Source organism: Neoarius graeffei, chromosome 10, assembly GCF_027579695.1.
Source record: "Neoarius graeffei isolate fNeoGra1 chromosome 10, fNeoGra1.pri, whole genome shotgun sequence".
NCBI classification, from domain to species: Eukaryota; Metazoa; Chordata; class Actinopteri; order Siluriformes; family Ariidae; genus Neoarius; species Neoarius graeffei.
Window position 1 is genome coordinate 39,998,551 of NC_083578.1, and position 25,758 is coordinate 40,024,308.

Below are 25,758 nucleotides of genomic sequence, written 5' to 3' on the forward strand. Positions count from 1 at the left end.
GGCGGAAGTACAGTATCTGGGCTTCCACTTGGATCATGGGCAGGTGCATCCCCAAATTGATAAGACTGCAGCATTTGTGGCCTGCCCAAGACCTAAGACCAAAAAGGGGGTGAGGCAGTTCCTGGGGTTGGCTGGCTTATATAGATGATTCATGCCTAACTTTTCGGATGACACCAGCCCGCTGACTGACCTCACTAAAAAGGGGGCACCAGATCTGGTCCAGTGGATGGAGCCATGTGAACAGGCTTTTGCTCAGGTAAAGGTGGTTTTGTGTGAGGGCCCCCTGTTGCATTCTCCTGACTTTTCTCTCCCTTTTGTTTTGCAGACCAATGTGTTGGACAGAGGGCTGGGGGCCATGCTTTCCCAGATGGTGGAGAGGGAGGGGCACCCAGTGCTGTACATCAGCCACAAGCTCTCCATGCGAGAGTCAAAATACAGCACCATGGAAAAGAAGTGTCTGGCAAGTGAGCAGTCCTCACTCTCTGGTACTACCTGCTTGGACACCCATTCACCCTCTGTTATGACCATGTCCCACTCCAGTGGCTCCACTGCATGAAGGATGCCAATGTATGGATCACTCATTGGTATCTGGCCCTTCAACCCTTTAAATTCAAGGTGGTTCACAGGCTGGAGGGCACACGTGATGGTGGCGGATTACCTTTCCTGCTGGGGGGAGTTACCTACAGGCCAGACGGCTCTCCAGCCTGAGTCAGGCAATGGGGGCATGTGGCAGCGAGGGTGTGGTCAAGTGTCAGCTGTGAACAGCATGAAGTCAAGTGGAACCAGCAGGTAACATGTGATGAGGTACAGCTGTGTTTAATTACTGGTTGTCTATTAATGTGTCTGTGCATCTTTCAGATAGCCAGGAATGAGAGAGAGAGCTGTTTTACCCCATCCCATCCATGTGTGTCTAGTGTTCTTTAATGGTAAAAGTCACTGAAAAGTGCCAATAAAAGTTAAAATGTACCTCAAATTGCAGCACCTGTCTCCAGTTCCTCATTGCCCACTCCCACAAAGTTGTTACACAGGGATATTTCAGCAAGCCAATACAAAGCCACATTCTGCACACACAACAAAGGCATATGCACTGATGACCCCATACCATTTGCATGAAGCATGAGGAAAAATATCAACTGAAATGCTTCATCACTTGGTATCTTCAGTTCCTCAACATTTTTTTAAGTGTTATGAGATGGAATGGCAACATTACAAAGTGGTACAACCCCGATTCCAAAAAAGTTGGGACAAAGTACAAATTGTAAATAAAAACGGAATGCAATAATTTACATATCTCAAAAACTGATATTGTATTCACAATAGAACATAGACAACATATCAAATGTTGAAAGTGAGACATTTTGAAATTTCATGCAAAATATTGGCTCATTTGAAATTTCACGACAGCAATACATCTAAAAAAAGTTGGGACAGGGGCAATAAGAGGCTGGAAAAGTTAAAGGTGCAAAAAAGGAACAGCTGGAGGACCAAATTGCAACTCATTAGGTCAATTGGCAATAGGTCATTAACATGACTGGGTATAAAAAGAGCATCTTGGAGTGGCAGCGGCTCTCAGAAGTAAAGATGGGAAGAGGATCACCAATCCCCCTAATTCTGTGCCGAGAAATAGTGGAGCAATATCAGAAAGGAGTTCGACAGTGTAAAATTGCAAAGAGTTTGAACATATCATCATCTACAGTGCACAATATCATCAAAAGATTCAGAGAATCTGGAAGAATCTCTGTGCGTAAGGGTCAAGGACGGAAAACCATACTGGGTGCCCGTGATCTTCGGGCCCTTAGACGGCACTGCATCACATACAGGCATGCTTCTGTATTGGAAATCACAAAATGGGCTCAGGAATATTTCCAGAGAACATTATCTGTGAACACAATTCACCGTGCCATCCGCCGTTGCCAGCTAAAACTCTATAGTTCAAAGAAGAAGCCATATCTAAACATGATCCAGAAGCACAGACGTCTTCTCTGGGCCAAGGCTCATTTAAAATGGACTGTGGCAAAGTGGAAAACTGTTCTGTGGTCAGATGAATCAAAATTTGAAGTTCTTTATGGAAATCAGGGACGCCGTGTCATTCGGACTAAAGAGGAGAAGGACGACCCAAGTTGTTATCAGCGCTCAGTTCAGAAGCCTGCATCTCTGATGGTATGGGGTTGCATTAGTGCGTGTGGCATGGGCAGCTTACACATCTGGAAAGACACCATCAGTGCTGAAAGGTATATCCAGGAGCAACATATACTCCCATCCAGACGACGTCTCTTTCAGGGAAGACCTTGCATTTTCCAACATGACAATGCCAAACCACATACTGCATCAATTACAGCATCATGGCTGCGTAGAAGAAGGGTCCGGGTACTGAACTGGCCAGCCTGCAGTCCAGATCTTTCACCCATAGAAAACATTTGGCGCATCATAAAATGGAAGATACAACAAAAAAGACCTAAGACAGTTGAGCAACTAGAATCCTACATTAGACAAGAAATGGGTTAACATTCCTATCCCTAAACTTGAGCAACTTGTCTCCTCAGTCCCCAGACGTTTACAGACTGTTGTAAAGAGAAAAGGGGATGTCTCACAGTGGTAAACATGGCCTTGTCCCAACTTTTTTGAGATGTGTTGTTGTTATGAAATTTAAAATCACCTAATTTTTCTCTTTAAATGATACATTTTCTCAGTTTAAACATTTGATATGTCATCTATGTTCTATTCTGAATAAAATATGGAATTTTGAAACTTCCACATCATTGCATTCCATTTTTATTTACAATTTGTACTTTGTCCCAACTTTTTTGGAATCGGGGTTGTAAATGGTTTACTGTCCCAACTTTTTTGAATTGTATCACAAAAATCAAAATTGAAATGTTTATTTTGAAAAAAAAAAACAAGAACAATAAAATTCATGAGGTGAAACATAAAATAATGTTCTGTTGTATTGTTTTGAGTGCAATACAGGTCAGATATTTACAAATCATTGTGTTTTCCATTTTAATTTCAATTTCAATATACTGTCCCAACTTTTTCTAATTCAGGGTTTTGTGTGTGTGTGTGTGTGTGTGTGTGTGTTGTAACAATGATGGACTGTCAGCTGTCTTCCCCCTCTCTGCTGGTGCCCCTCACAGTGCTGCTGCTGTGGTGCTGAAAGTACATGCGCCACCACCTGCATTGATGCTCAGTAGTGGCATTTCAGCACCATCAGCAAAAAACAGTGCCTAGCATGCACACAAGGGGACGAGCGGCTTAATGCAGTATGGCTGGCAGCCACTCATGACAGCACACGCGTTCACCCTCCAGGAGACAACAGGAGAGTATATAACAGTGGCGCACCATACCCTGAGTGAGTATCTCCTCCAGAATGTTAATCCGACTAGCTGTTTTTTTTTCTGCCATCAGATACAAGTGCAGACAACACCATCCCCTGCTTGGAACCTTGCCGATCTGCTCCTCAACACCTCTAAAAAGAGCTTAAAGCTCCTCACAACACAGGACCCTCCAGCAAGCCTCCTCCACTCCAGACAACAGCTGGCTCACTTCACTTCACAAACATAAATAAATAAATAAGAGCACTTTTTTTTGCACCTCACACATTTGCCTCTGTGTCAGATCCTGCCACTAGAAGGGGCTACACTGGTGGAGAATGTGGGCAGGAGACACAGACCCAGGCACCCCTGCCATGGACTCAGTGGTGAGGCATCTGCAGGATGTCAGCATGCTGCAAGGGTAGCTGTTCCAGGAGCTGGTGCACTTGTCTTCACACAGCCACTAAGGAGCTCTTGAGTCTGAAGCACATGCCACCTGCAGCCATGGTCCCCCTCCCAGTTAGGCCCTTCAAGACCTGGTTGGTGGTGTGTGCACTTCATACCACCCCCCCAGCTGCCAGCTCCCATCATCACCCTCAAGCTGAACAGCATCCCAGAGTCAGTGCTGTTGGATTCAGGGAGCACTATTACTCTGGCCTGTCTCTTGGCCCTACTTTGGACCACCCAAGCCTGTAGAAGCCTGGCTGTCACCTGTGTGCACAGAGATGTGAGAGAGGTCCCCACTGCAGAGGTCCAGATAGGCGGTCAAAGAGGTGAGTGGCCTGTCATGTTTGGTCAAATCCCTGATCTCCTTGTGCCTCTCCTTGTAGGCAGAGACTGATCTGGGTTTTCCACCTCCATGGGTGCACACCAGTGAGGAGGAGGAAGAAGAGAAGCAGCAGAAGGCTGCAGTAGCAGCAACAGTGCACCCCTCCAGCCACTCCTGAGGCCATGCTTCTGGCTGAAGGAAAGACAATAGCTGTGGAAACCAAAGCCAAAGGTGAGCCCACCCTACCCACCAACTCCCCCCTCTACTCTGTCTTAGCAGGCATCAAAGGAGGGAAACTTCAGGAAGGAACAAAAGGCTACAGTGGTAGTGGCTGGCTGAAACACTGCTGACACCAGGTGCTAGAAGGTGATAGAGGGAGCCTACACTTCAATCAGGGGCTGCCCATGGCCTACTTTATGGTGAAGAATGGGTTGCTATACTCCCACTGCAGCCACCAGGATAAGCCCTGTCATACAGAGGACTACAATAGACTATCTCACATGTGGCCCACTCTCACCTGCTACATTGCCATCTGGGGCCCAAGAACACCCTGGACCATCTAGGACCAGTTCCATCTGCCAGGAATGCATGGGACTCCTACAGACCAGCATCAGCCCCATTAAGCCCCCTTTCCTAAGCAGGTGGGCATGGATCTCACAGAACTGTTGCCCAAGTCCACCTGGGGCCACAAATACATCTTGGTGATTGTCAACTATGCCACTTGCTACCCAGAGGCTGTTGTTCTCCACAAAGTCACATCCAGGAACATCGGTAGGTAACTGACACCCCTCTTCAGCTGGGTCAGAATTCCCAAGGACATCCTCATGGACCAGGGCACCCACTTCATCTCCACGGTGATGGTGGACCTGTGTCAGCTGCTGCAGGTCAAACACCTCAAAACCTTGGTCTGCCACCCCAAGTCCAACAGCCTAGTAGAGCGAGTCAACCAAACCCTCAAGCACATATTGCAAAGGGTGGTGGATGAAGAAGAGTGAAACTGGGACCTACTCCTCCCCAATGTTCTCTTTGCTGTGTGAGATACTCCTCAGGCCTCTACAGTGTTCATGCCTTCTGAGCTGTTTGGCCAATGACCCAGGGCCTATTGGACATCATTAAGGAAGCCTGGGAGGAGCAACCATCCCTTTTCTGCTCCCTCACTGACTAGATCTAAGAAATGCAAGAGTGGATTGAGTCGGTGTCCCAGGAGAGAGCAGCAGCGAGCCTACAACTGGCTGGCCCAACCTTGAGAGTTTCAGCCCAGGAGTCATGTGCTCCTGCTCTTCCCAAGTGTGAAGTGTAAATTCCTCACCCACTGACAAGGCCCCTATGTCATCCAGGAGTGAGTAGGTCCTATGAACTGCTGCGTGCAGCAACCAGGTAAGACAGCCCCCACCCAACTGTATCATGTAAATCTTCTAAATCATTGGACTGAACTGGTGCCAGCACACTCAGCCTTTCCTGTCCCCTCCACAAGTCCAACCAAGCCAGAGCAGGTCCACAAAGGAGAGGAATTGATACCTTCCTAACTGCAAGAGCTGCAAGGATAGGAGGATCAGTTCAAGTATGTGTTCTCTGCAGAGCCCCAGTGGACCACCTGCTGCAGCATTAGATCAAAATCCCACTGGAGTAGTTGTCTGACAGTGGCCCTACCAAGTCCCAGAGTCCCGCTGTCAAGCGATAGAGGCAGAAGGAGCCCTGATGCTACAGGAGGGCATGATTGAGGAATCCACTAGCCCCTGGTCCAACCCCATCGTCATCATGCCCAAGCTTAACAGAAGCCTTTGCAATGACTTCTGGAGGTTGAACGAGGTATTGGAGTTCAACAGCTATGCCCTGCCATGAGTGAATGACCTCATAGAGCACCTAGGGAGGGCCTAGTTCATATCCATCCTCAACCTGGCCAAAGGGTACTGGCAGGTAGCCTAGCCAGAGAAGTGTGGCCCAAAATGGCCTTCAGCACCAACTCCAGACACTGGCAATACCTGGTCATTCCCATTGGGTTCCATGGTGGAGTGCCCGCAATGTTCCAGAAGTTAATGGACATTGTCCTGAGAGCCCATTACCCCACACCACAGCCTACTTGGACAATATAGTCATCCACTCTAACAACTGGCAAGATCACCTCTACCACCTCAGGGAAGAGCTGAGCAGACTCTGCAATGCAGGACTGATGACAAACCCCCAAAATATGCCATCTGGGGCTGGCCAAGGCACAGTGCCTGGGGTACCGCATTGACCCGGGTCTCCTGAAGACACAGTAAAGGAAAACTGATGCTGTCTGCAACTATCACTGGCCTAACACCAAGAAACAGGTACATGCCTTTTTGGGGCTGGCTGGCTACTACCGGTGCTTCATGTCTAATTTTACATCTGTGGCTCCCCCTTCATACAGTGGGGCAAAAAAGTATTTAGTCAGTCACCAATTGTGCAAGTTCTCCCACTTAAAAAGATGAGGGAGGCCTGTAATTTTCATCATAGGTATACCTCAACTATGAGACACAAAATGAGAAAAAAAAATCTAGAAAATCACATTGTCTGATTTTTAAAGAATTTATTTACAAATTATGGTGGAAAATAAGTATTTGGTCAATAACAAAAGTTCATCTCAATACTTTGTTATATACCCTTTGTTGGCAATGACAGAGGTCAAACATTTTCTGTAAGTCTTCACAAGGTTTTCACACACTGTTGCTGGTATTTTGGCCCATTCCTCCATGCAGATCTCCTCTAGAGCAGTGATGTTTTGGGGCTGTCGCTGGGCAACACAGACTTTCAACTCCCTCCAAAGATTTTCTATGGGGTTGAGATCTGGAGACTGGCTAGGCCACTCCAGGACCTTGAAATGCTTCTTATGAAGCCACTCCTTCGTTGCCCGGGCGGTGTGTTTGGGATCATTGTCATGCTGAAAGACCCAGCCATGTTTCATCTTCAATGCCCTTGCTGATGGAAGGAGGTTTTCACTCAAAATCTCACGATACATGGCCCCATTCATTCTTTCCTTTACACGGATCAGTCGTCCTGATCCCTTTACAGAAAAACAGCCCCAAAGCATGATGTTTCCACCCCTATGCTTCACAGTAGGTATGGTGTTCTTTGGATGCAACTCAGCATTCTTTCTCCTCCAAACACGACAAGTTGAGTTTTTACCAAAAAGTTCTATTTCAGTTTCATCTGACCATATGACATTCTCCCAATCCTCTTCTGGATCATCCAAATGCTCTCTAGCAAACTTCAGACGGGCCTGGACATGTACTGGCTTAAGCAGGGGGACATGTCTGGCACTGCAGAATTTGAGTCCCTGGTGGCATAGTGTGTTACTGATGGTAGCCTTTGTTACTTTGGTCCCAGCTCTCTGCAGGTCATTCACTAGGTCCCCCCGTGTGGTTCTGGGATTTTTGCTCACCGTTCTTGTGATCATTCTGACCCCATGGGGTGAGGTCTTGCGTGGAGCCCCAGATCGAGGGAGATTATCAGTGGTCTTGTATGTCTTCCATTTTCTAATAATTGCTCCTCACAGTTGATTTCTTCACACCAAGCTGCTTACCTATTGCAGATTCAGTCTTCCCAGCCTGGTGCAGGTCTACAATTTTGTTTCTGGTGTCCTTTGACAGCTCTTTGGTCTTGGCCATAGTGGAGTTTGGAGTGTGACTGTTTGAGGTTGTGGACAGGTGTCTTTTATACTGATAACGAGTTCAAACAGGTGCCATTAATACAGGTAACGAGTGGAGGACGGAGGAGCCTCTTAAAGAAGTTGTTACAGGTCTGTGAGAGCCAGAAATCTTGCTTGTTTGTAGGTGACCAAATACTTATTTTACCGAGGAATTTACCAATTAATTCATAAAAAAATTCTACAATGTGATTTCCTGGATTCTTTCCCCCCATTCTGTCTCTCATAGTTGAAGTGTACCTATGATAAAAATTACAGGCCTCTCTCATCTTTTTAAGTGGGAGAACTTGCACAATTGGTGACTGACTAAATACTTTTTTTCCCCACTGTATGTGTGTGTGTGTATATAAAATGTGTGTGTGTATATACATACATACATACATACATACACACATTATATATATATATATATATATATATATATATATATATATATATATATATATACTGGGTGCAATTTGCTGGGGGGGATGGTGGGGATCATCCCCCCCTCTGGTTTTTATCTCTGCTGAAAAAAAATCCTCGGGGACAACCCCGTCAATAAAACAAACAAACCAAAAAAAAAAGTTGACATGACAGGCATGTTGTGACACAGTTTTCTATGGTCTACATTGCACTCACTTTCAAAATGACCCAAAGTGGCAGCTTTGATGTTCACGAATGTCCCCAGCAAATAGATACATTGTAGATAATAATCAGAGTGTGAACGTGGATTTAGCGCCATGAATCACATCCTTATTGATGAGCGCAACAGAATGAATGTATCCACACTGACAGCCTTCTTTTCCTCACTGTCAATGGGCCAGACGTGCATTCCTTCCCTGCTGAAAAATTCGCAGAAATGTGGATTAAAGAAGGGCGAAACGCGGCGGATAGCGCACCGACGGGAAAGCAGAAAAGGCCACATGAACTGCGCAATCAGAGCAAACTGTTCATTGAGTATTCATGTATTTTAGTGATTTTCGAGTCACTGTCCATTTAATCTGGAGGGAGAGAAACATCACAGCAACGCAACAAGCAATGCGAACTTTGTTGTGTGTTAGTGCTCGTGTATTTAGTCAGAGAGATAGGAAGATGAATTTACTATCTCTGGTTTAGTGTTTGTTTTCATTTAGTGTTATTCATTTGATATCATCGGATGTTATTGAGCTGTTAGCCTATTGTTACCTTAATTTTGTGACGTTTCATGATTAAAAAAAAAAACATCCCCCCTTCTGGTTTTTTGACAAATTGCACCGTGTGTGTGTGTGTGTGTGTGTGTGTGTGTGTATATATATATATATATATATATATATATATATATATATATATATATACACACACACACACACACACACACACACACACACACAGTACTGTGCAAAAGTCTTAGGCACATGGAAGGCAATGCTGTAGACCAAAAATGGCTTAAAAGACAATGAAATTAAATGTTTCAACATTAAAAAGTAGACTATAAAGAGCACTAAGTAATAATAAATGAAACAAACTCAATATTTGGTGTGAGACAACCCTTTGCTTTAAAAAATAGTCATCGCAGGTACAATTAGTGCAGTTTTATAAGTAAACTGTAGGTTTTACTGAGCATCTTGCAGAACCAGCCACAGTTTTTCTGGACACTTTGTCACACTTGCATCTTAATTTTGCAGCAAAACCCAGTAGTTCTTCCAGTATGTCTTCTTTTTTTTAATCTGAAAAGTGGTCTCTTCTGTAATATGCTGCTCATATACAAATTTTTTTAATGTAAAATTTAATTTTGTGCTGGAAAACGAACATTTGGAACACTGAAATGTTTTTGTATTGGCTCATAAAATAGAAATTGATAAAATTTGTGTGAAAAAAATAGGATGCCTCAGACTTTTGCGCAGTAGTATGGGTAATAAGTGTGTGTGTGTGCATGCAATATTTTACACACACACACACACACACACACACAGTGGTGCTTGAAAGTTTGTGAACCCTTTAGAATTTTCTATATTTCTGCATAAAGATGACCTAAAACATCAGATTTTCACACAAGTCCTAAAAGTAGATAAAGAGAACCTAGTTGAACAAATGAGACAAAAATATTATACTTGGTCATTTATTTATTGAGGAAAATGATCCAATATTGCATATCTGTGAGTGGCAAAAGTATGTGAACTTCTAGGATTAGCAGTTAATTTGAAGGTGAAATTAGAGTCAGGTGTTTTCAATCAATGGAATGACAATCAGGTGTGAGTGGGCACCCTGTTTTATTTAAAGAACAGGGATCTATCAAAGTCTGATCTTCACAACACATGTTTGTGGAAGTGTATCATGGCACGAACAAAGGAGATTTCTGAGGACCTCAGAAAAAGTGTTATTGATGCTCATCAGGCTGGAAAAGGATACAAAATCATCTTTAAAGAATTTGGACTCCACCAATCCACAGTCAGACAGATTTTGTACAAATGGAGGAAATTCAAGACCATTGTTACCCTCCCCAGGAGTGGTTGACCAACAAAGATCACTCCAAGGGCAAGGTGTATAATAGTCGGTGAGGTCACAAAGGACCCCAGGGTAACTTCTAAGCAACTGAAGGCCTCTCTCACTAGCATTAGTCAATGTTCATGAGTCCACCATCAGGACAACACTGAACAACAATGGTGTGCATGGCAGGGTTGCAAGGAGAAAGCCACTGCTCTCCAAAAAGAACATTGCTGCTCGTCTGCAGTTTGCTAAAGATCACATGGACAAGCCAGAAGGCTATTGGAAAAATGTTTTTTGGAAGGATGAGACCAAAATAGAACTTTTTGGTTTAAATGGGAAGCATTATGTTTGGAGAAAGGAAAACACTGCATTCCAGCATAAGAACCTTATCCCATCTGTGAAACATGGTGGTGGTAGTATCATGGTTTGGGCCTGTTTTGCTGCATCTGGGCCAGGATGGCTTGCCATCATTGATGGAACAATGAATTCTGAATTATACCAGCAAATTCTAAAGGAAAATGTCAGGACATCTGTCCATGAACTGAATCTCAAGAGAAGGTGGGTCATGCAGCACGACAATGACCCTAAGCACACAAGTCATTCTACCAAAGAATGGTTAAAGAAGAATAAAGTTAATGTTTTGGAATGGCCAAGTCAAAGTCCTGACCTTAATCCAATCGAAATGTTGTGGAAGGACCTGAAGCAGGCAGTTCATGTCAGGAAACCCACCAGCATCCCAGAGATGAAGTTGTTCTGTATGGAGGAATGGGCTAAAATTCCTCCAAACCAGTGTGCAGGACTGATGAACAGTTACCGGAAATGTTTAGTTGCAGTTATTGCTGCACAAGAGGGTCACACCAGATACTGAAAGCAAAGGTTCACATACTTTTGCCCCTCACAGATATGTAATATTGGATCATTTTCCTCAATAAATAAATGACCAAGTATAATATTCTTGTTTCATTTGTTGAACTGGGTTCTCTTTGTCTACTTTTAGGACTTGTGTGAAAATCTGATGATGTTTTAGGTCATATTTATGCAGAAATGTAGAAAATTTTAGAGTTCAAGCACCACTGCGCGTGCACACACACAATTTAGTCAACAGAGGAATCAGGGTGAAATGTGTTCTTCTGAAAATCCCTTACTTTTTAATCCTGGGATCAGCACCCAATCAGCAGCGAGAAAGTGGCAGTAAGCCCTACCTGAAGCTCATTTGTTCCTTCTTTTTTTGAGGAACAGGTCTATTGTATAGTATACAAATGCCTATCTTAATATATTGTAACTCCTTTGGTGTCCCCTATCCTTAGAAACAGTAGCACATAATAATCATATAATAAGCAATATAAATGTACAACCCCGATTCCAAAAAAGTTGGGACAAAGTACAAATTGTAAATAAAAATAGAATGCAATAATTTACAAATCTCAAAAACTGATATTGTATTCACAATAGAACATAGACAACATGTCAAAAGTGAGACATTTTAAAATTTTATGCCAAATATTGGCTCATTTGAAATTTCTTGACAGCAACACATCTCAAAAAAGTTGGGATGGGGCAATAAGAGGCTGGAAAAGTTAAAGGTACAAAAAAGGAACAGCTGGAGGACCAAATTGCAACTCATTAGGTCAATTGGCAATAGGTCATTAACATGACTGGGTATAAAAAGAGCATCTTGGAGTGGCAGCGGCTCTCAGAAGTAAAGATGGGAAGAGGATCACCAATCCCCCAATTCTGCGCCAACAAATAGTGGAGCAATATCAGAAAGGAGTTCGACAGTGTAAAATTGCAAAGAGTTTGAACGTATCATCATCTACAGTGCATAATATCATCAAAAGATTCAGAGAATCTGGAAGAATCTCTGTGCGTAAGGGTCAAGGCCAGAAAACCATACTGGGTGCCCGTGATCTTCGGGCCCTTAGACGGCACTGCATCACATACAGGCATGCTTCTGTATTGGAAATCACAAAATGGGCTCAGGAATATTTCCAGAGAACATTATCTGTGAACACAATTCACCGTGCCATCCGCCGTTGCCAGCTAAAACTCTATAGTTCAAAGAAGAAGCCATATCTAAACATGATCCAGAAGCACAGACGTCTTCTCTGGGCCAAGGCTCATTTAAAATGGACTGTGGCAAAGTGGAAAACTGTTCTGTGGTCAGACAAATCAAAATTTGAAGTTCTTTATGGAAATCAGGGACGCCGTGTCATTCGGGCTAAAGAGGAGAAGGACAACCCAAGTTGTTATCAGCGCTCAGTTCAGAAGCCTGCATCTCTGATGGTATGGGGTTGCATTAGTACGTGTGGCATGGGCAGCTTACACATCTGGAAAGACACCATCAATGCTGAAAGGTATATCCAGGTTCTAGAGCAACATATGCTCCCATCTAGATGACGTCTCTTTCAGGGAAGACCTTGCATTTTCCAACATGATGATGCCAAACCACATACTGCATCAATTACAGCATCATGGCTGCGTAAAAGAAGGGTCCGGGTACTGAACTGGCCAGCGTGCAGTCCAGATCTTTCACCCATAGAAAACATTTGGCGCATCATAAAATGGAAGATACGACAAAAAAGACCTAAGACAGTTGAGCAACTAGAATCCTACATTAGACAAGAATGGGTTGACATTCCTATCCCTAAACTTGAGCAACTTGTCTTCTCAGTCCCCAGACGTTTACAGACTGTTGTAAAGAGAAAAGGGGATGTCTCACAGTGGTAAACATGGCCTTGTCCCAACTTTTTTGAGATGTGTTGTTGTCATGAAATTTAAACTCACCAAATTTTTCTCTTTAAATGATACATTTTCTCAGTTTAAACATTTGATATGTCATCTATGTTCTATTCTGAATAAAATATGGAATTTTGAAACTTCCACATCATTGCATTCCATTTTTATTTACAATTTGTACTTTGTCCCAATTTTTTTGGAATCAGGGTTGTACAACCTTTCATTTTATCACTGTTGTCAATAAAAGCAAAAATAAAAAACTTGAATGTTTTTTTTTTGGAGAGGTGAATTACATTCCACAGATATAAAGATCTCTGTGGTTAAATCCTTTTTTTTAAATAAATGTTAAAAGAAGCTTTATTCTGCAATACCTCTGAGTTTCTATTCATTGTTATCTAATCTATAGCCATCTTTTTCATATTATCCTGTTGCCCTACTTTTACTGTCCACCCACACACAAGCTGTTTTTAGCGCCTTCATCATGGCTCCAGAACAGCCGGTGCCACATTGTGTGACAGCTCTACCATGTTGCTTTATTCTGAGGTTTATTTCTCCTGTACCATTTTGCATTCCCTCCACAAAACTTTGTGCATTTGCTTGACTGTAGATAACTAAATATTTACAGAGAATAACATAGGAAGTCTTTGTTAGAGGGCAAGCATATTTTATCAGTTTACTGAGTTATAATGGTTCTAAAATATTACAACCCTGATTCCAAAAAGTTGGGACAAAGTACAAATTGTAAATAAAAACAGAATGCAATGATGTGGAAGTTTCAAAATTCCATATTTTATTCAGAATAGAACATAGATGACATATCAAATGTTTAAACTGAGAAAATGTATCATTTAAAGAGAAAGATTTGGTGAGTTTAAATTTCATGACAACAACACATCTCAAAAAAATTGGGACAAGGCCATGTTTACCACTGTGAGACATCCCCTTTTCTCTTTACAACAGTCTGTAAACGTCTGGGGACTGAGGAGACAAGTTGCTCAAGTTTAGGGATAGGAATGTCAACCCATTCTTGTCTAATGTAGGATTCTAGTTGCTCAACTGTCTTAGGTCTTTTTTGTCGTATCTTCCATTTTATGATGCGCCAAATGTTTTCTATGGGTGAAAGATCTGGACTGCAGGCTGGCCAGTTCAGTACCCGGACCCTTCTTCTACGCAGCCATGATGCTGTAATTGATGCAGTATGTGGTTTGGCGTCGTCATGTTGGAAAATGCAAGGTCTTCCCTGAAAGAGACGTCGTCTAGATGGGAGCATATGTTGCTCTAGAACCTGGATATACCTTTCAGCATTGATGGTGTCTTTCCAGATGTGTAAGCTGCCCATGCCACATGTACTAATGCAACCCCATACCATCAGAGATGCAAGCTTCTGAACTGAGCGCTGATAACAACTTGGGTCGTCCTACTCCTCTTTAGTCCGAATGACACAGCGTCCCTGATTTCCATAAAGAACTTCAAATTTTGATTCGTCTGACCACAGAACAGTTTTCCACTTTGCCACAGTCCATTTTAAATGAGCCTTGGCCCATAGAAGACATCTGTGCTTCTGGATCATGTTTAGATACGGCTTCTTCTTTGAACTATAGAGTTTTAGCTGGCAACGGCGGATGGCACGGTGAATTGTGTTCACAGATAATGTTCTCTGGAAATATTCCTGAGCCCATTTTGTGATTTCCAATACAGAAGCATGCTTGTATGTGATGCAGTGCCGTCTAAGGGCCCGAAGATCACGGGCACCCAGTATGGTTTTCTGGCCTTGACCCTTATGCACAGAGATTCTTCCAGATTCTCTGAATCTTTTGATGATATTATGCACTGTAGATGATGATACGTTCAAACTCTTTACAATTTTACACTGTCGAACTCCTTTCTGATACTGCTCCACTATTTGTCGGCGCAGAATTAAGGGGATTGGTGATCCTCTTCCCATCTTTACTTCTGAGAGCTGCTGCCACTCCAAGATGCTCTTTTTATACCCAGTCATGTTAATGACCTATTGCCAATTAACCTAATGAGTTGCAATTTGGTCCTCCAGCTGTTCCTTTTTTGTACCTTTCACTTTTCCAGCCTCTTATTGCCCCATCCCAACTTTTTTGAGATGTGTTGCTGTCATGAAATTTCAAATGAGCCAATATTTGGCATGAAATTTCAAAATGTCTCACTTTCGACATTTGATATGTTGTCTATGTTCTATTGTGAATACAATATCAGTTTTTGAGATTTGTAAATTATTGCATTCTCTTTTTATTTACAATTTGTACTTTGTCCCAACTTTTTTGGAATCGGGGTTGTATAATATTTCATAAATGGACAACTTTTACACTACAGTTTATCGGTTGTAATACAGAATGTGGTTATGTAGTTTTATCTTTTGAACACTGACACACTACAGTAAAAAGTAATTTCAGTTATTAATGCTTTCCCCAAACTGTTTGTATCCCTGCACAATCATGTTGGTATCACATATCTTGAAAAAGATGAAAAAAAGTGTTTCACATAAATGTTGATTAACCCCAGAAAACACTATAAATGTATTTTCAGTAAAACCATACACTGTATTCAGACATGAGTTAATACTGAAATTGTGCACATTGGTATTCCAACCTGAAACATAACTACAGACCCCAGTGCTGTTCAGACAATTCCAGTGAGTTGTATGAATGGGGTGGAGTTTGCTGAAAACAGTGGCATATCTCAGGTATGTGTAATTGTGACCTTGAACCCATGTTTCCTATGCAATATTGGCACAATTGTGGAGCAGTCAAGCACCACTCTTTGATATTTTGTGATAACCACAATATTATCAGAAACACATTTTGGTATCTGCATTGTTCCAGGACAGGCCAAAATTTGTTTGTGATATGCACAGAAAAGATCATCAGTGACAGCATCTTGTTCTGAGATAATATCTAGAGAACTGAATTCGATATGACATGTTTGTTTTTATATTGAATTTAGGAACTCCATCTTCTTAAAGTGAATTTTAACCATTGCAGATTCCTCATATGTCAGTGGACATGTTTTCTTTGGTGAAGGGTGCAAATTAACCAAAACATGAGCAACAGTTATTAATTTTAAAATTCAAAATAGGAAAATGAAAGCTGGAAAAAAGCACACACCCACACACACTGTCAGGTCTGCACCTGCTCGCACTCAAGACTCCACTTCCCAGAGTTCACAGTGGCATTCAAATATGGCCACCACAGACTACAACAACCATCCTGGACTGCACTGCTCTCAGTCTCCGGAATTCTAATCATACACACCTGTTCCTGATTACAGTACAATCACAACCACAGTACAAAAGGACTCTGTTCACAGTTGTCATTTGTAAAGTAAATGCTCAGTGTTCCAATGCCATACTTTACCAAGCCTTTATTGGTCATGCTGCTTATTTGATTACTGACCCAGTTTGTATTTGGATTATTGCTTATAGACCCTGGCTTTGCCATTCTGTTTGTGCCTCATCTGACTACTACCTGTTTACTGACTCTGCCTTTGCTTCATGATTTGGATTTGTCTGCCAGCTTGCCTTCAATAAACTCTCTACTGCTTTTACATCCATCTGTCGCCTGCATACCTGAGACACACATGCTGCATAATATGCAGTGCTGTCCTGAGAGCTCTCAATAAGAGAAATCTGGCAACCTTGATGCGAACTGAGCATGGATAATCTTAATAACTGAAATGGGTCACATAATTCCAAGTTAAACATGTGTACAGGCCAAATATGCCCCACATAAATATGGATGTAAACTATTAACTTGCTTACTCTGAATACATCCCCATAATTATTAGGTTGAAGAATGCTGAACTGTTCCTTTAATATGGATTATTAACTGGTGCAAACAAGGTAGCCCAAGTCTGTGGAGTTAAATCTAAAACTCAACAGCATACCGCACAGCTGTCTCTCAGGGCATCAAACTTTCGTTGGATTTCATCCCGGTGAGCCTGGATTAAAAAAAAAAAAGCCACATCAGTTACATCCAAGAATAGAGAAGAGTGCATACTCTTGTAGAGTGCATTTCAAGAGCCCAAAGAGCTCTGAGATGCATGTTGCAAAACTAGAAATCCAGCAGAGTTTTAAGAGTAGAGTGAAAAAAACCCTGCAGGATGAAAATTCTTGTAGAAATACAGTTAGGTTCATAAATATTTAAACATTGACAAATTTATTGTTATTTTAGCTGTCTACCACAATACAAGTTAATGAATATAAAGTTGAATTAATATAAACCTTCAGTTTTAATTTGACATTTTTTACACCCACATTGGGTAAACAGTACAGCAATTTTTATATGTGGTCCACATCCCATTTCAAGAACACCAAGAGCCCCAGAAGAAAACATTTGTGATGGATGACAGAATAATTCTTCCCCAGTAAAGAAAAAAACCCTTCACAACAGTTGGGTGAGTTAAAAGTCACCCTCCAGGAAATACACATATTTGTGTCAAAGTCAACAATCAAGAGAAGTCTTCACCAGAGTAAATAAAAAAGGGGGTTACCACATGATCTAAACCATTGGTAAGCTTAAAAAAAAAAAAGGAAAACCTAGTTAGAGTTTGCCAATAAACTATGGGCTAAAAAAAAGTCCATACATTTCTGGAACAACTTCTATTGGACAAAGGAGACAAAGATTAACTTGTATGATGGGAAGAGTATAGAGAAGGGTCTGCCATGGGCATGCATAGATGTCTATAAAACCAGGAACTGGTTTTCTTGTTTTTATTGATGTAACTGCTGACAAAAGCAGCAGGATAAACAGGATAAATTATGAAGTGTATAGGGCTATATTATTTGACCAGATTCACACTTGATGAAGGCAAAACTAAAGGCAAAATGCCCAAAGAACAATTTGGACCTGAAGACAGCTGCAGTAAAGGCCAGTCTGGCGGAACATCACCAGGGAAGAAACCCAGTGTCTGGTGATGCCTTTGTCTTTCTAGAATTCAGGCAGTCATTGGCTACAAAGGATTTGTGACCAAGTAAATGATAATTTAATTTATAATAATGTAAATTTGTCAAATCATTTTTGGTCCTATAAAGGGGGGCTGCAATTGCTATATCATTCACCCTATTTGGGTGAATATACCCTTACATTAAAGCTGAAAGTTTGTACTTTCATATTATTTAATTTCACCTTCACTATACTGTGGAAGACAGCTAAAATAATAGTAATATTTTCAATGCACAAATATTTGTGCACCTGAAGGTATTTCATTTGATAATATAGTAAATATGGAGGTTCAATTCAATTCAACCCAATTTTATTTATATAGCACTTTTAACAATGGAAGCTGTCACAAAGCAGCTTTATAGAAATATGGATATAGATTATTTTTAGATCCAAATATGTTTTATTTCTTATTCCACATTTTTTTTATTTAATAAACTTTATCTCACCCGGAGAACAGTGATTTCCTCTTCTGCCTCAGCAGTGGTCTCCTCTAGCTCGGTCTTGGCCTGCTGTAACTGACTTTCCAAAGCATGACGTGAAGCCTGCAGGCTACTGATCTGAGACTCTCTCTCCTGTAATGATAGTGTCAGCTCTGACACTTGCCGCTTTAAATCCAGCTTCTGCTCCTCATGTTCCAGGCTGATCTAAAGAGGTAAAAGGAATTTTTACCAATTACTGAGCATAATTATGTGCCACAATTTCTCTGTTGTCTTTATTAACCTTACTTTCAATCCCTTCAGAACACTATATGGCCAAATATTTATGGACACCTCATCATCACTCCTATATGTGGACCTTCCCCAAATTGTTGCCACAAAGTTGGAAGTACAAAATTCTATAGCATGTCTTTTTATGCTGTGGCATTACAGTTTCCCTTCACTGGACCTACAGTGGTGCTTGAAAGTTTGTGAACCCTTTAGAATTTTCTATATTTCTGCATAAATATGACCTAAAACATCATCAGATTTTCACACAAGTCCTAAAAGTAGATAAAGAGAACCCAGTTAAACAAATGAGATAAAAATATTAGACTTGGTCATTTATTTATTGAGGAAAATGATCCAATATTACATATCTGTGAGTGGCAAAAGTATGTGAACCTCGAGGATTAGCAGTTAATTTGAAGGTGAAATTAGACTCAGGTGTTTTCAATCAATGGGATGACAAATCAGGTGTGAGTGAGCACGGTGTTTAATTTAAAGAACAGGGATCTATCAAAGTCTGATCTTCACAACACGTTTGTGGAAGTGTATCATGGCACAAACAAAGGAGATTTCTGAGGAGCTCAGAAAAAGCATTGTTGATGCTCATCAGGCTGGAAAAGGTTACAAAACCATCTCTAAAGAGTTTGGACTCCACCAATCCACAGTCAGACAGATTGTGTACAAATGGAAGACATTCAAGACCATTGTTACCCTCCCCAGGAGTGGATGACCAACAAAGATCACTCCAAGGGCAAGGTGTATAATAGTCGGTGAGGCCACAAAGGACCCCAGGGTAACTTCTAAGCAACTGAAGGCCTCTCTCACATTGGCTAATGTTAATGTTCATGAGTCCACCATCAGGAGAACATTGAACAACAATGGTGTGCATGGCAGGGTTGCAAGGAGAAAGCCACTGCTCTCCAAAAAGAACATTGCTGCTTGTCTGCAGTTTACTAAAGATCGCATGGACAAGCCAGAAGGCTATTGGAAAAATGTTTTGTGGATGGATGAGACCAAAATAGAACTTTTTGGTCTAAATGAGAAGCGTTATGTTTGGAGAAAGGAAAACACTGCATTCCAGCATAAGAACCTTATTCCATCTGTGAAACATGGTGGTGGTAGTATCATGGTTTGGGCCTGTTTTGCTGCATCTGGGCCAGGACGGCTTGCCATCATTGATGGAATGATGAATTCTGAATTATACCAGCAAATTCTAAAGGAAAATGTCAGGACATCTGTCCATGAACTGAATCTCAAGAGAAGGTGGGTCATGCAGCAAGACAACGACCCTAAGCACACAAATTGTTCTGCCAAAGAATGGTTAAATAAGAATAAAGTTAATGTTTTGGAATGGCCAAGTCAAAGTCCTGACCTTAATCCAATGGAAATGTTGTGGAAGGACCTGAAGTGAGCAGTTCATGTGAGGAAACCCACCAATATCCCAGAGTTGAAGCTGTTCTGTACAGAGGAATGGGCTAAAATTCCTCCAAGCCGGTGTGCAGGACTGATCAACAGTTACCGGAAATGTTTAGTTGCAGTTATTGCTGCACAAGGGGGTCACACCAGATACTGAAAGCAAAGGTTCACATACTTTTACCACTCACAGATACGTAATATTGGATCATTTTCCTCAATAAATAAATGACTAAGTGTAATTTTTTGTCTCATTTGTTTAACTGGGTTCTCTTTATCTACTTTTAGGACTTGTGTGAAAATCTGATTGTTTTAGGTCATATATTTATGCAGAAATGTAGAAAATTCTAAAGGGTTCACAAACTTTCAAGCACCAATGTAGATGCCTGTGGCAGTGAGGGCGTGGTCAAGCATCGGTCTGTGACCGGAGGGCGGAGTCACTACACCTGATGTGAATTAACCTGTGTTTGTGTGCCTTCCCCAGTGACCGCGCCCTATTTAAGGAGGAGAGCGGGAGCGGAGTGGGCTCTCTCCCGACCAGAACACGTGTGTGTGTGGCGTGTGTATATGTGTATATGTAAACGTATAGAAGCTGAAAAGCTGACAATAAAGAGTTATTGAGAACTCAGTACTGGCCTGCCGTGCTTCTGTACTCCACCCACCTAGAACACTTGCTACAGTGGTGCCGAAACCTGGGAGGAGTGCAGGAGAGAACAGCCCCATGGAGTCCTCCCCCTTCAAGGACCTGGTCCATGCCCTCGCCACGGCCCAACAGAGCCAGCACCAGGCACTGGTCGCCCTCCGGGAAGAACAGGAGCGAAGGTTCGAGGCCCTGGTGCTGGCACAACAGGAAGATCGCCGGGCATTCAATGCACCTACTCGCGTTGGCGGGGTCCCCCACCTCCACGGGCCCTTCCCACCTCACCCTGACGAAGATGGGCCTGCACGACGACCCCGAGGCCTTCCTCGTTCTCTTTGAGCAGGCAGCAGAGGCGTGGGATTGGCCGGTGGAACAGTGCGCGGTGCACCTCCTCCCCCTCGTCATGGGTGAGGTGCAGTTGGCCATGCTACAGCTCCCCGCTGACAGCTGGCTGGTCTACGCGGACCTCCGCAGGGCTGTCCTCCAGTGCGTGGGTTGCACTCCGGAGCAGCAGCGGCAGCACTTCCACGCACTGCACCTGGAGGAAGTCGGCCGGCCATTCGTGTTTGGCCAGCAACTCCGGGACGCCTGCCACCAGTGGCTGAGGGCCGACAACCGCGATGCTGAGGAGATCATCGAGCTGGTGGCCCTGGAGCAGTTCGTCGCTCGACTCCCAGAGGGAACCGCGGAGTGGGTCCAGTGCCATCGCCCGGCGTCGCTGGATCAGGCCATTGAGCTGGCGGAGGACCATATGGTGGCCTTCTCCCTTTCTCCCCTCCCCTCTCTCTCTCTCCTTCTGTTCCTCTCCCTCGCCCCATTCCCCCACCGCGGAGGCGGGGGCCGGCTCCACCCCAGCCGGCTCCCCGCACCCGCAGTGTCCTATCTTCTCCTACTTCCATGTCTGTGTCTTCCCCCACATCAGGTGAGTGATATCCGGAACACCGGTGCAGAGAGAGAGCCCGGGCCGGTGTCCTGGCACTGCGGGGAGCCGGGGTACCTCCAGCATCAGTGCTCGGCGATGGAGGTGGGCGTGGTGGTTTGGATCCCCGACACGCCAGGAGCCGCCCTCGATCGGGCCGGAGCATATTGCATACCGGTGAGTATCCAAGGGGATACGTATCAGGCTTTGTTGGATTCCGGCTGTAATCAGACCTCAATCCACCAAAGCCTGGTGCAAGACGAGGCATTGGGGGGAGCACAATTGGTGAAGGTGTTGTGTGTGCACGGGGATGTTCACAGCTACCCTTTAGTGTCAGTTCACATTCTGTTTCGAGGGGAGAAATTTATAGTAACGGCGGTGGTTAATCCTCGCCTCACCCACTCTATAATTTTGGGGACTGATTGGCCGGGATTTCGGGATTTAATGACTCGTTTAGTAAAGAGTGGGTCCTGCAGCAGTTTAATAAGGTGAGGTCCCGGAGTGGCATTGGCGGGAGCAGCTGTCACAGAGCTGTCTACGTCAGCTCTGCGTCAGAGTGAGGAGCCGCCGGCCCCTCCTCTCTCTCGGGGAATCCCTAGTGGATTTCCCGTTAGAGCAGTCGCAAGACGAGACTCTGCGGCATGCATTTGACCAAGTGAGAGTAATCGATGGTCAAATGCTCCAGCCAAGCGCCACCCCATCCTTCCCCTACTTTGCAATTATGAAGGATAGCTTATACCGAGTGATGCAGGACACTCAGACTAAAGAGCGAGTCACGCAGCTTTTGATTCCGAAGAGCCACCGGGAATTGGTATTCCAGGCGGCTCACTTTAATCCCATGGCTGGACACTTAGGGCAGGATAAAACACTAGCCCGAATAATGGCCCGATTCTATTGGCCAGGGATTCGCGGCGATGTCCGTAGGTGGTGTACGGCATGCCGCGAATGCCAGTTAGTAAATCCAGCATCCATTCCAAAAGAGCCTTTGCGCCCTCTACCATTAATCGAGACCCCGTTCGAAAGAATTGGGAAGGATCTCGTCGGGCCATTAGATCGGTCAGCACGAGGGTACCGCTTTATATTAGTTCTGGTGGACTATGCAATGTGATACCCGGAAGCCATGCCTCTTCGCAATATCTCAGCACGCAGTATTGCGGAGGCGCTGTTCCGCATTATCTCCCGAGTTGGAATCCCGAAAGAGATTCTGACTGATCAAGGCACTGCGTTTATGTCATGAACACTAAAGGAACTGTATAGATTGTTGGGTATTAAACCAATCTGCACCAGCATTTATCACCCACAAATGGATGGTTTAGTTGAACGGTTTAATCGCACCCTCAAAAATATAATTAAAAAGTTCATAAGTGAGGACACATGTAATTGGGATAAGTGGCTTGAACCCTTGTTGTTTTCAGTGCGAGAGGTCCCACAAGCCTCCACAGGGTTCTCCCCATTTGAATTGTTATACGGGCATAAGCCACGCGGCATTCTAGATGTGCTGTGGGAAAATTGGGAGGAGGGACCTTCACAAAGTAAAAATGAAATCAAATACGTTATTGATCTGAGCGCAAAACTCCACACACTCGCCCACCTAACCCAGGAGAATTTGCGGCAGGCCCAAGAACGGCAAACCTGCCTGTACAACAAGGGTACGCACCTCAGTGAGTTTGCACTGGGAGATAAAGTACTCGTACTGTTGCCCACATCGAGCTCTAAATTAATCGCCAGGTGGCAAGGACCCTTTGAGGTCACACGGCGAGTCGGGGACATTGACTATGAGGTGAGGCGAACGGACAGGGGTGGGACGTTACAGGTATACCACCTCAATCTGTTAAAACGTTGGAGAGAGGAGGTCCCTGTGGCGCTGGTGTTGGTGGTTCCTGAGAAGGTGGACCTGGGGCTGGAGGTTCAAAAGAGAAAATTGCCATCACCCACCGCTCCGGTCCCCTGTGGAGCCCACCTCTCACCGACCCAGCTCGCGGAGGTCGCCCGGTTGCAAACAGAATTTTCTGACGTGTTCTCACCCCTGCCCGGCCACACCCACCTCATAGAGCACCACATTGAGACGCCCCCGGGGGTGGTAGTGCGTAGCCGCCCTTACAGGCTACCCGAACACAAGAAAAAAGTGGTTCGGGAAGAACTCAAGGCCATGCTCGAAATGGGCATCGTCGAGGAGTCCCACAGCGACTGGAGCAGCCCGGTGGTCTTGGTACCCAAGGCCGACGGGTTGGTCCGGTTCTGTGTGGACTATAGAAAAGTCAATGCGGTGTCTAAATTTGATGCATACCCGATGCCTTGTATTGATGAGTTGCTCGATCGACTAGGCACAGCTCGCTTTTACTCGACACTGGATTTGACAAAGGGTTATTGGCAGATCCCCTTGACTCCATTATCCCAAGAAAAAATGGCCTTTTCCACACCATTCGGCTTACACCAGTTTGTCACACTTCCTTTTGGGCTGTTTGGGGTGCCCGCTACGTTTCAGCGGCTGATGGATAGGGTCCTCCGCCCCCATGCCACCTATGCTGCCGCGTACCTTAACGACATGATTATTTATAGTTATGACTGGCTGCGGCACCTACAACACCTGAGGGCCGTCCTTAGGTCGCTGAGGCAGGCGGGTCTCACAGCCAACCCGAAGAAGTGTGCGATTGGGCAGGTGGAAGTACGGTATCTGGGCTTCCACTTGGGCAATGGGCAGGTGCGTCCCCAAATTAACAAGACGGCAGCGATTGCGGCCTGCCCGAGGCCCAAGACCAAAAAGGGGGTGAGACAGTTCCTGGGGCTGGCTGGCTATTATCGTAGGTTTATACCTAATTATTCGGATGTCACCAGCCCGCTGACTGATCTCACTAAAAAGGGGGCACCAGATCCGGTCCAGTGGACGGAGCAATGCAAGCGGGCTTTTTCTGAGGTAAAGACTGCACTGTGTGGGGGGCCACTGTTACACTCCCCTGACTTTTCTCTCCCTTTTATATTGCAGACGGACGCGTCGGACAGAGGGCTGGGGGCTGTTTTGTCCCAGGAGGTGGAGGATCGCCCAGTGCTGTATATAAGTCGAAAGCTGTCAGTGCATGAGGGGCGCTACAGCACCATAGAGAAGGAGTGCCTGGCCATCAAGTGGGCGGTCCTTGCCCTCTGTTACTACCTGCTGGGGCACCCTTTCACCCTCTGTTCGGACCACGCGCCCCTCCAGTGGCTCCACCGCATGAAGGATGCCAACACGCGGATCACCCACTGGTATCTGGCACTCCAACCCTTTAACTTCAAGGTGGTCCACAGGCCGGGGGCGCAGATGGTCGTGGCGGACTTCCTCTCCCATCGGGGGGGGGGGGGGGGGGGGAGTCGGCTGCGGGCCGGACCGCTGCCCGGCCTGAGTCGGGCGGTGGGGGTATGTGGCAGTGAGGGCGTGGTCAAGCGTCAGTCTGTGACTGGAGGGCGGAGTCAGGGAAGGTAAGTGGCAGAATCACTACACCTGATGTGAATTAACCTGTGTTTGTGTGTCTTCCCCAGTGACCGCGCCCTATTTAAGGAGGAGAGCGGGAGCGGAGCGGGCTCTCTCCCGACCAGAACACGTGTGTGTGGCATGTGTATATGTGTATATGTAAACGTATAGAAGCTGAAAAGCTGACAATAAAGAGTTATTGAGAACTCAGTACTGGCCTGCCGTGCTTCTGTGCTCCACCCACCTAGAACACTTGCTACAATGCCTATACTAGTGCATGTCAAAATATTGGAATATTGTGAAAAAGTTTTTTTTTGCAATTTAATTCAAAAAGGTAAACTTTCATGTACTTCCAACTCAAAATGAAATATCCCAATATTTTTGAAATACTGGATTTCTACTTTACATGAGCTATAATCCATAATCGTCAAAATTAAAACAAAAAAAACTTGAAATATTTCACTTTACATGTAATGAATATATAATCTATGAAAGTTTACCTTTTTGAATTAAATAAGGAAAAAATAAACTTTTTCACAATCGTCCAATATATCGAGATGCACTAGTATATAAAGATGCCTAGCCCAAACATGTTCCATCATGACAATACCCCTGTGCACAAAGCAAGGTCCAAAAAGATATGGTAAGACATAGTTTCTAATGGCCTGTGCACAAAACCCTGATCTCAACCCCACAGAACACATATGGGATGAACTGTAATGCTAACAGTGCCCCA

General features: G+C 44.2%; 1 protein-coding gene across 1 annotated transcript in view; it reads right to left on the minus strand.

The window, feature by feature from the left end:
• Nucleotides 1–25,758, minus strand: part of LOC132893060 (citron Rho-interacting kinase) — a 450,073-nt gene that overhangs the window by 227,514 nt on the left and 196,801 nt on the right. The window contains exons 14-15 of the mRNA XM_060931786.1: nt 18,348–18,545; nt 16,844–16,897 (exon numbers count right to left, since the gene is read on the minus strand). Coding sequence (XP_060787769.1) covers nt 16,844–16,897; nt 18,348–18,545 — 252 coding nt within the window. The remainder of the gene's footprint in view (nt 1–16,843; nt 16,898–18,347; nt 18,546–25,758) is intronic.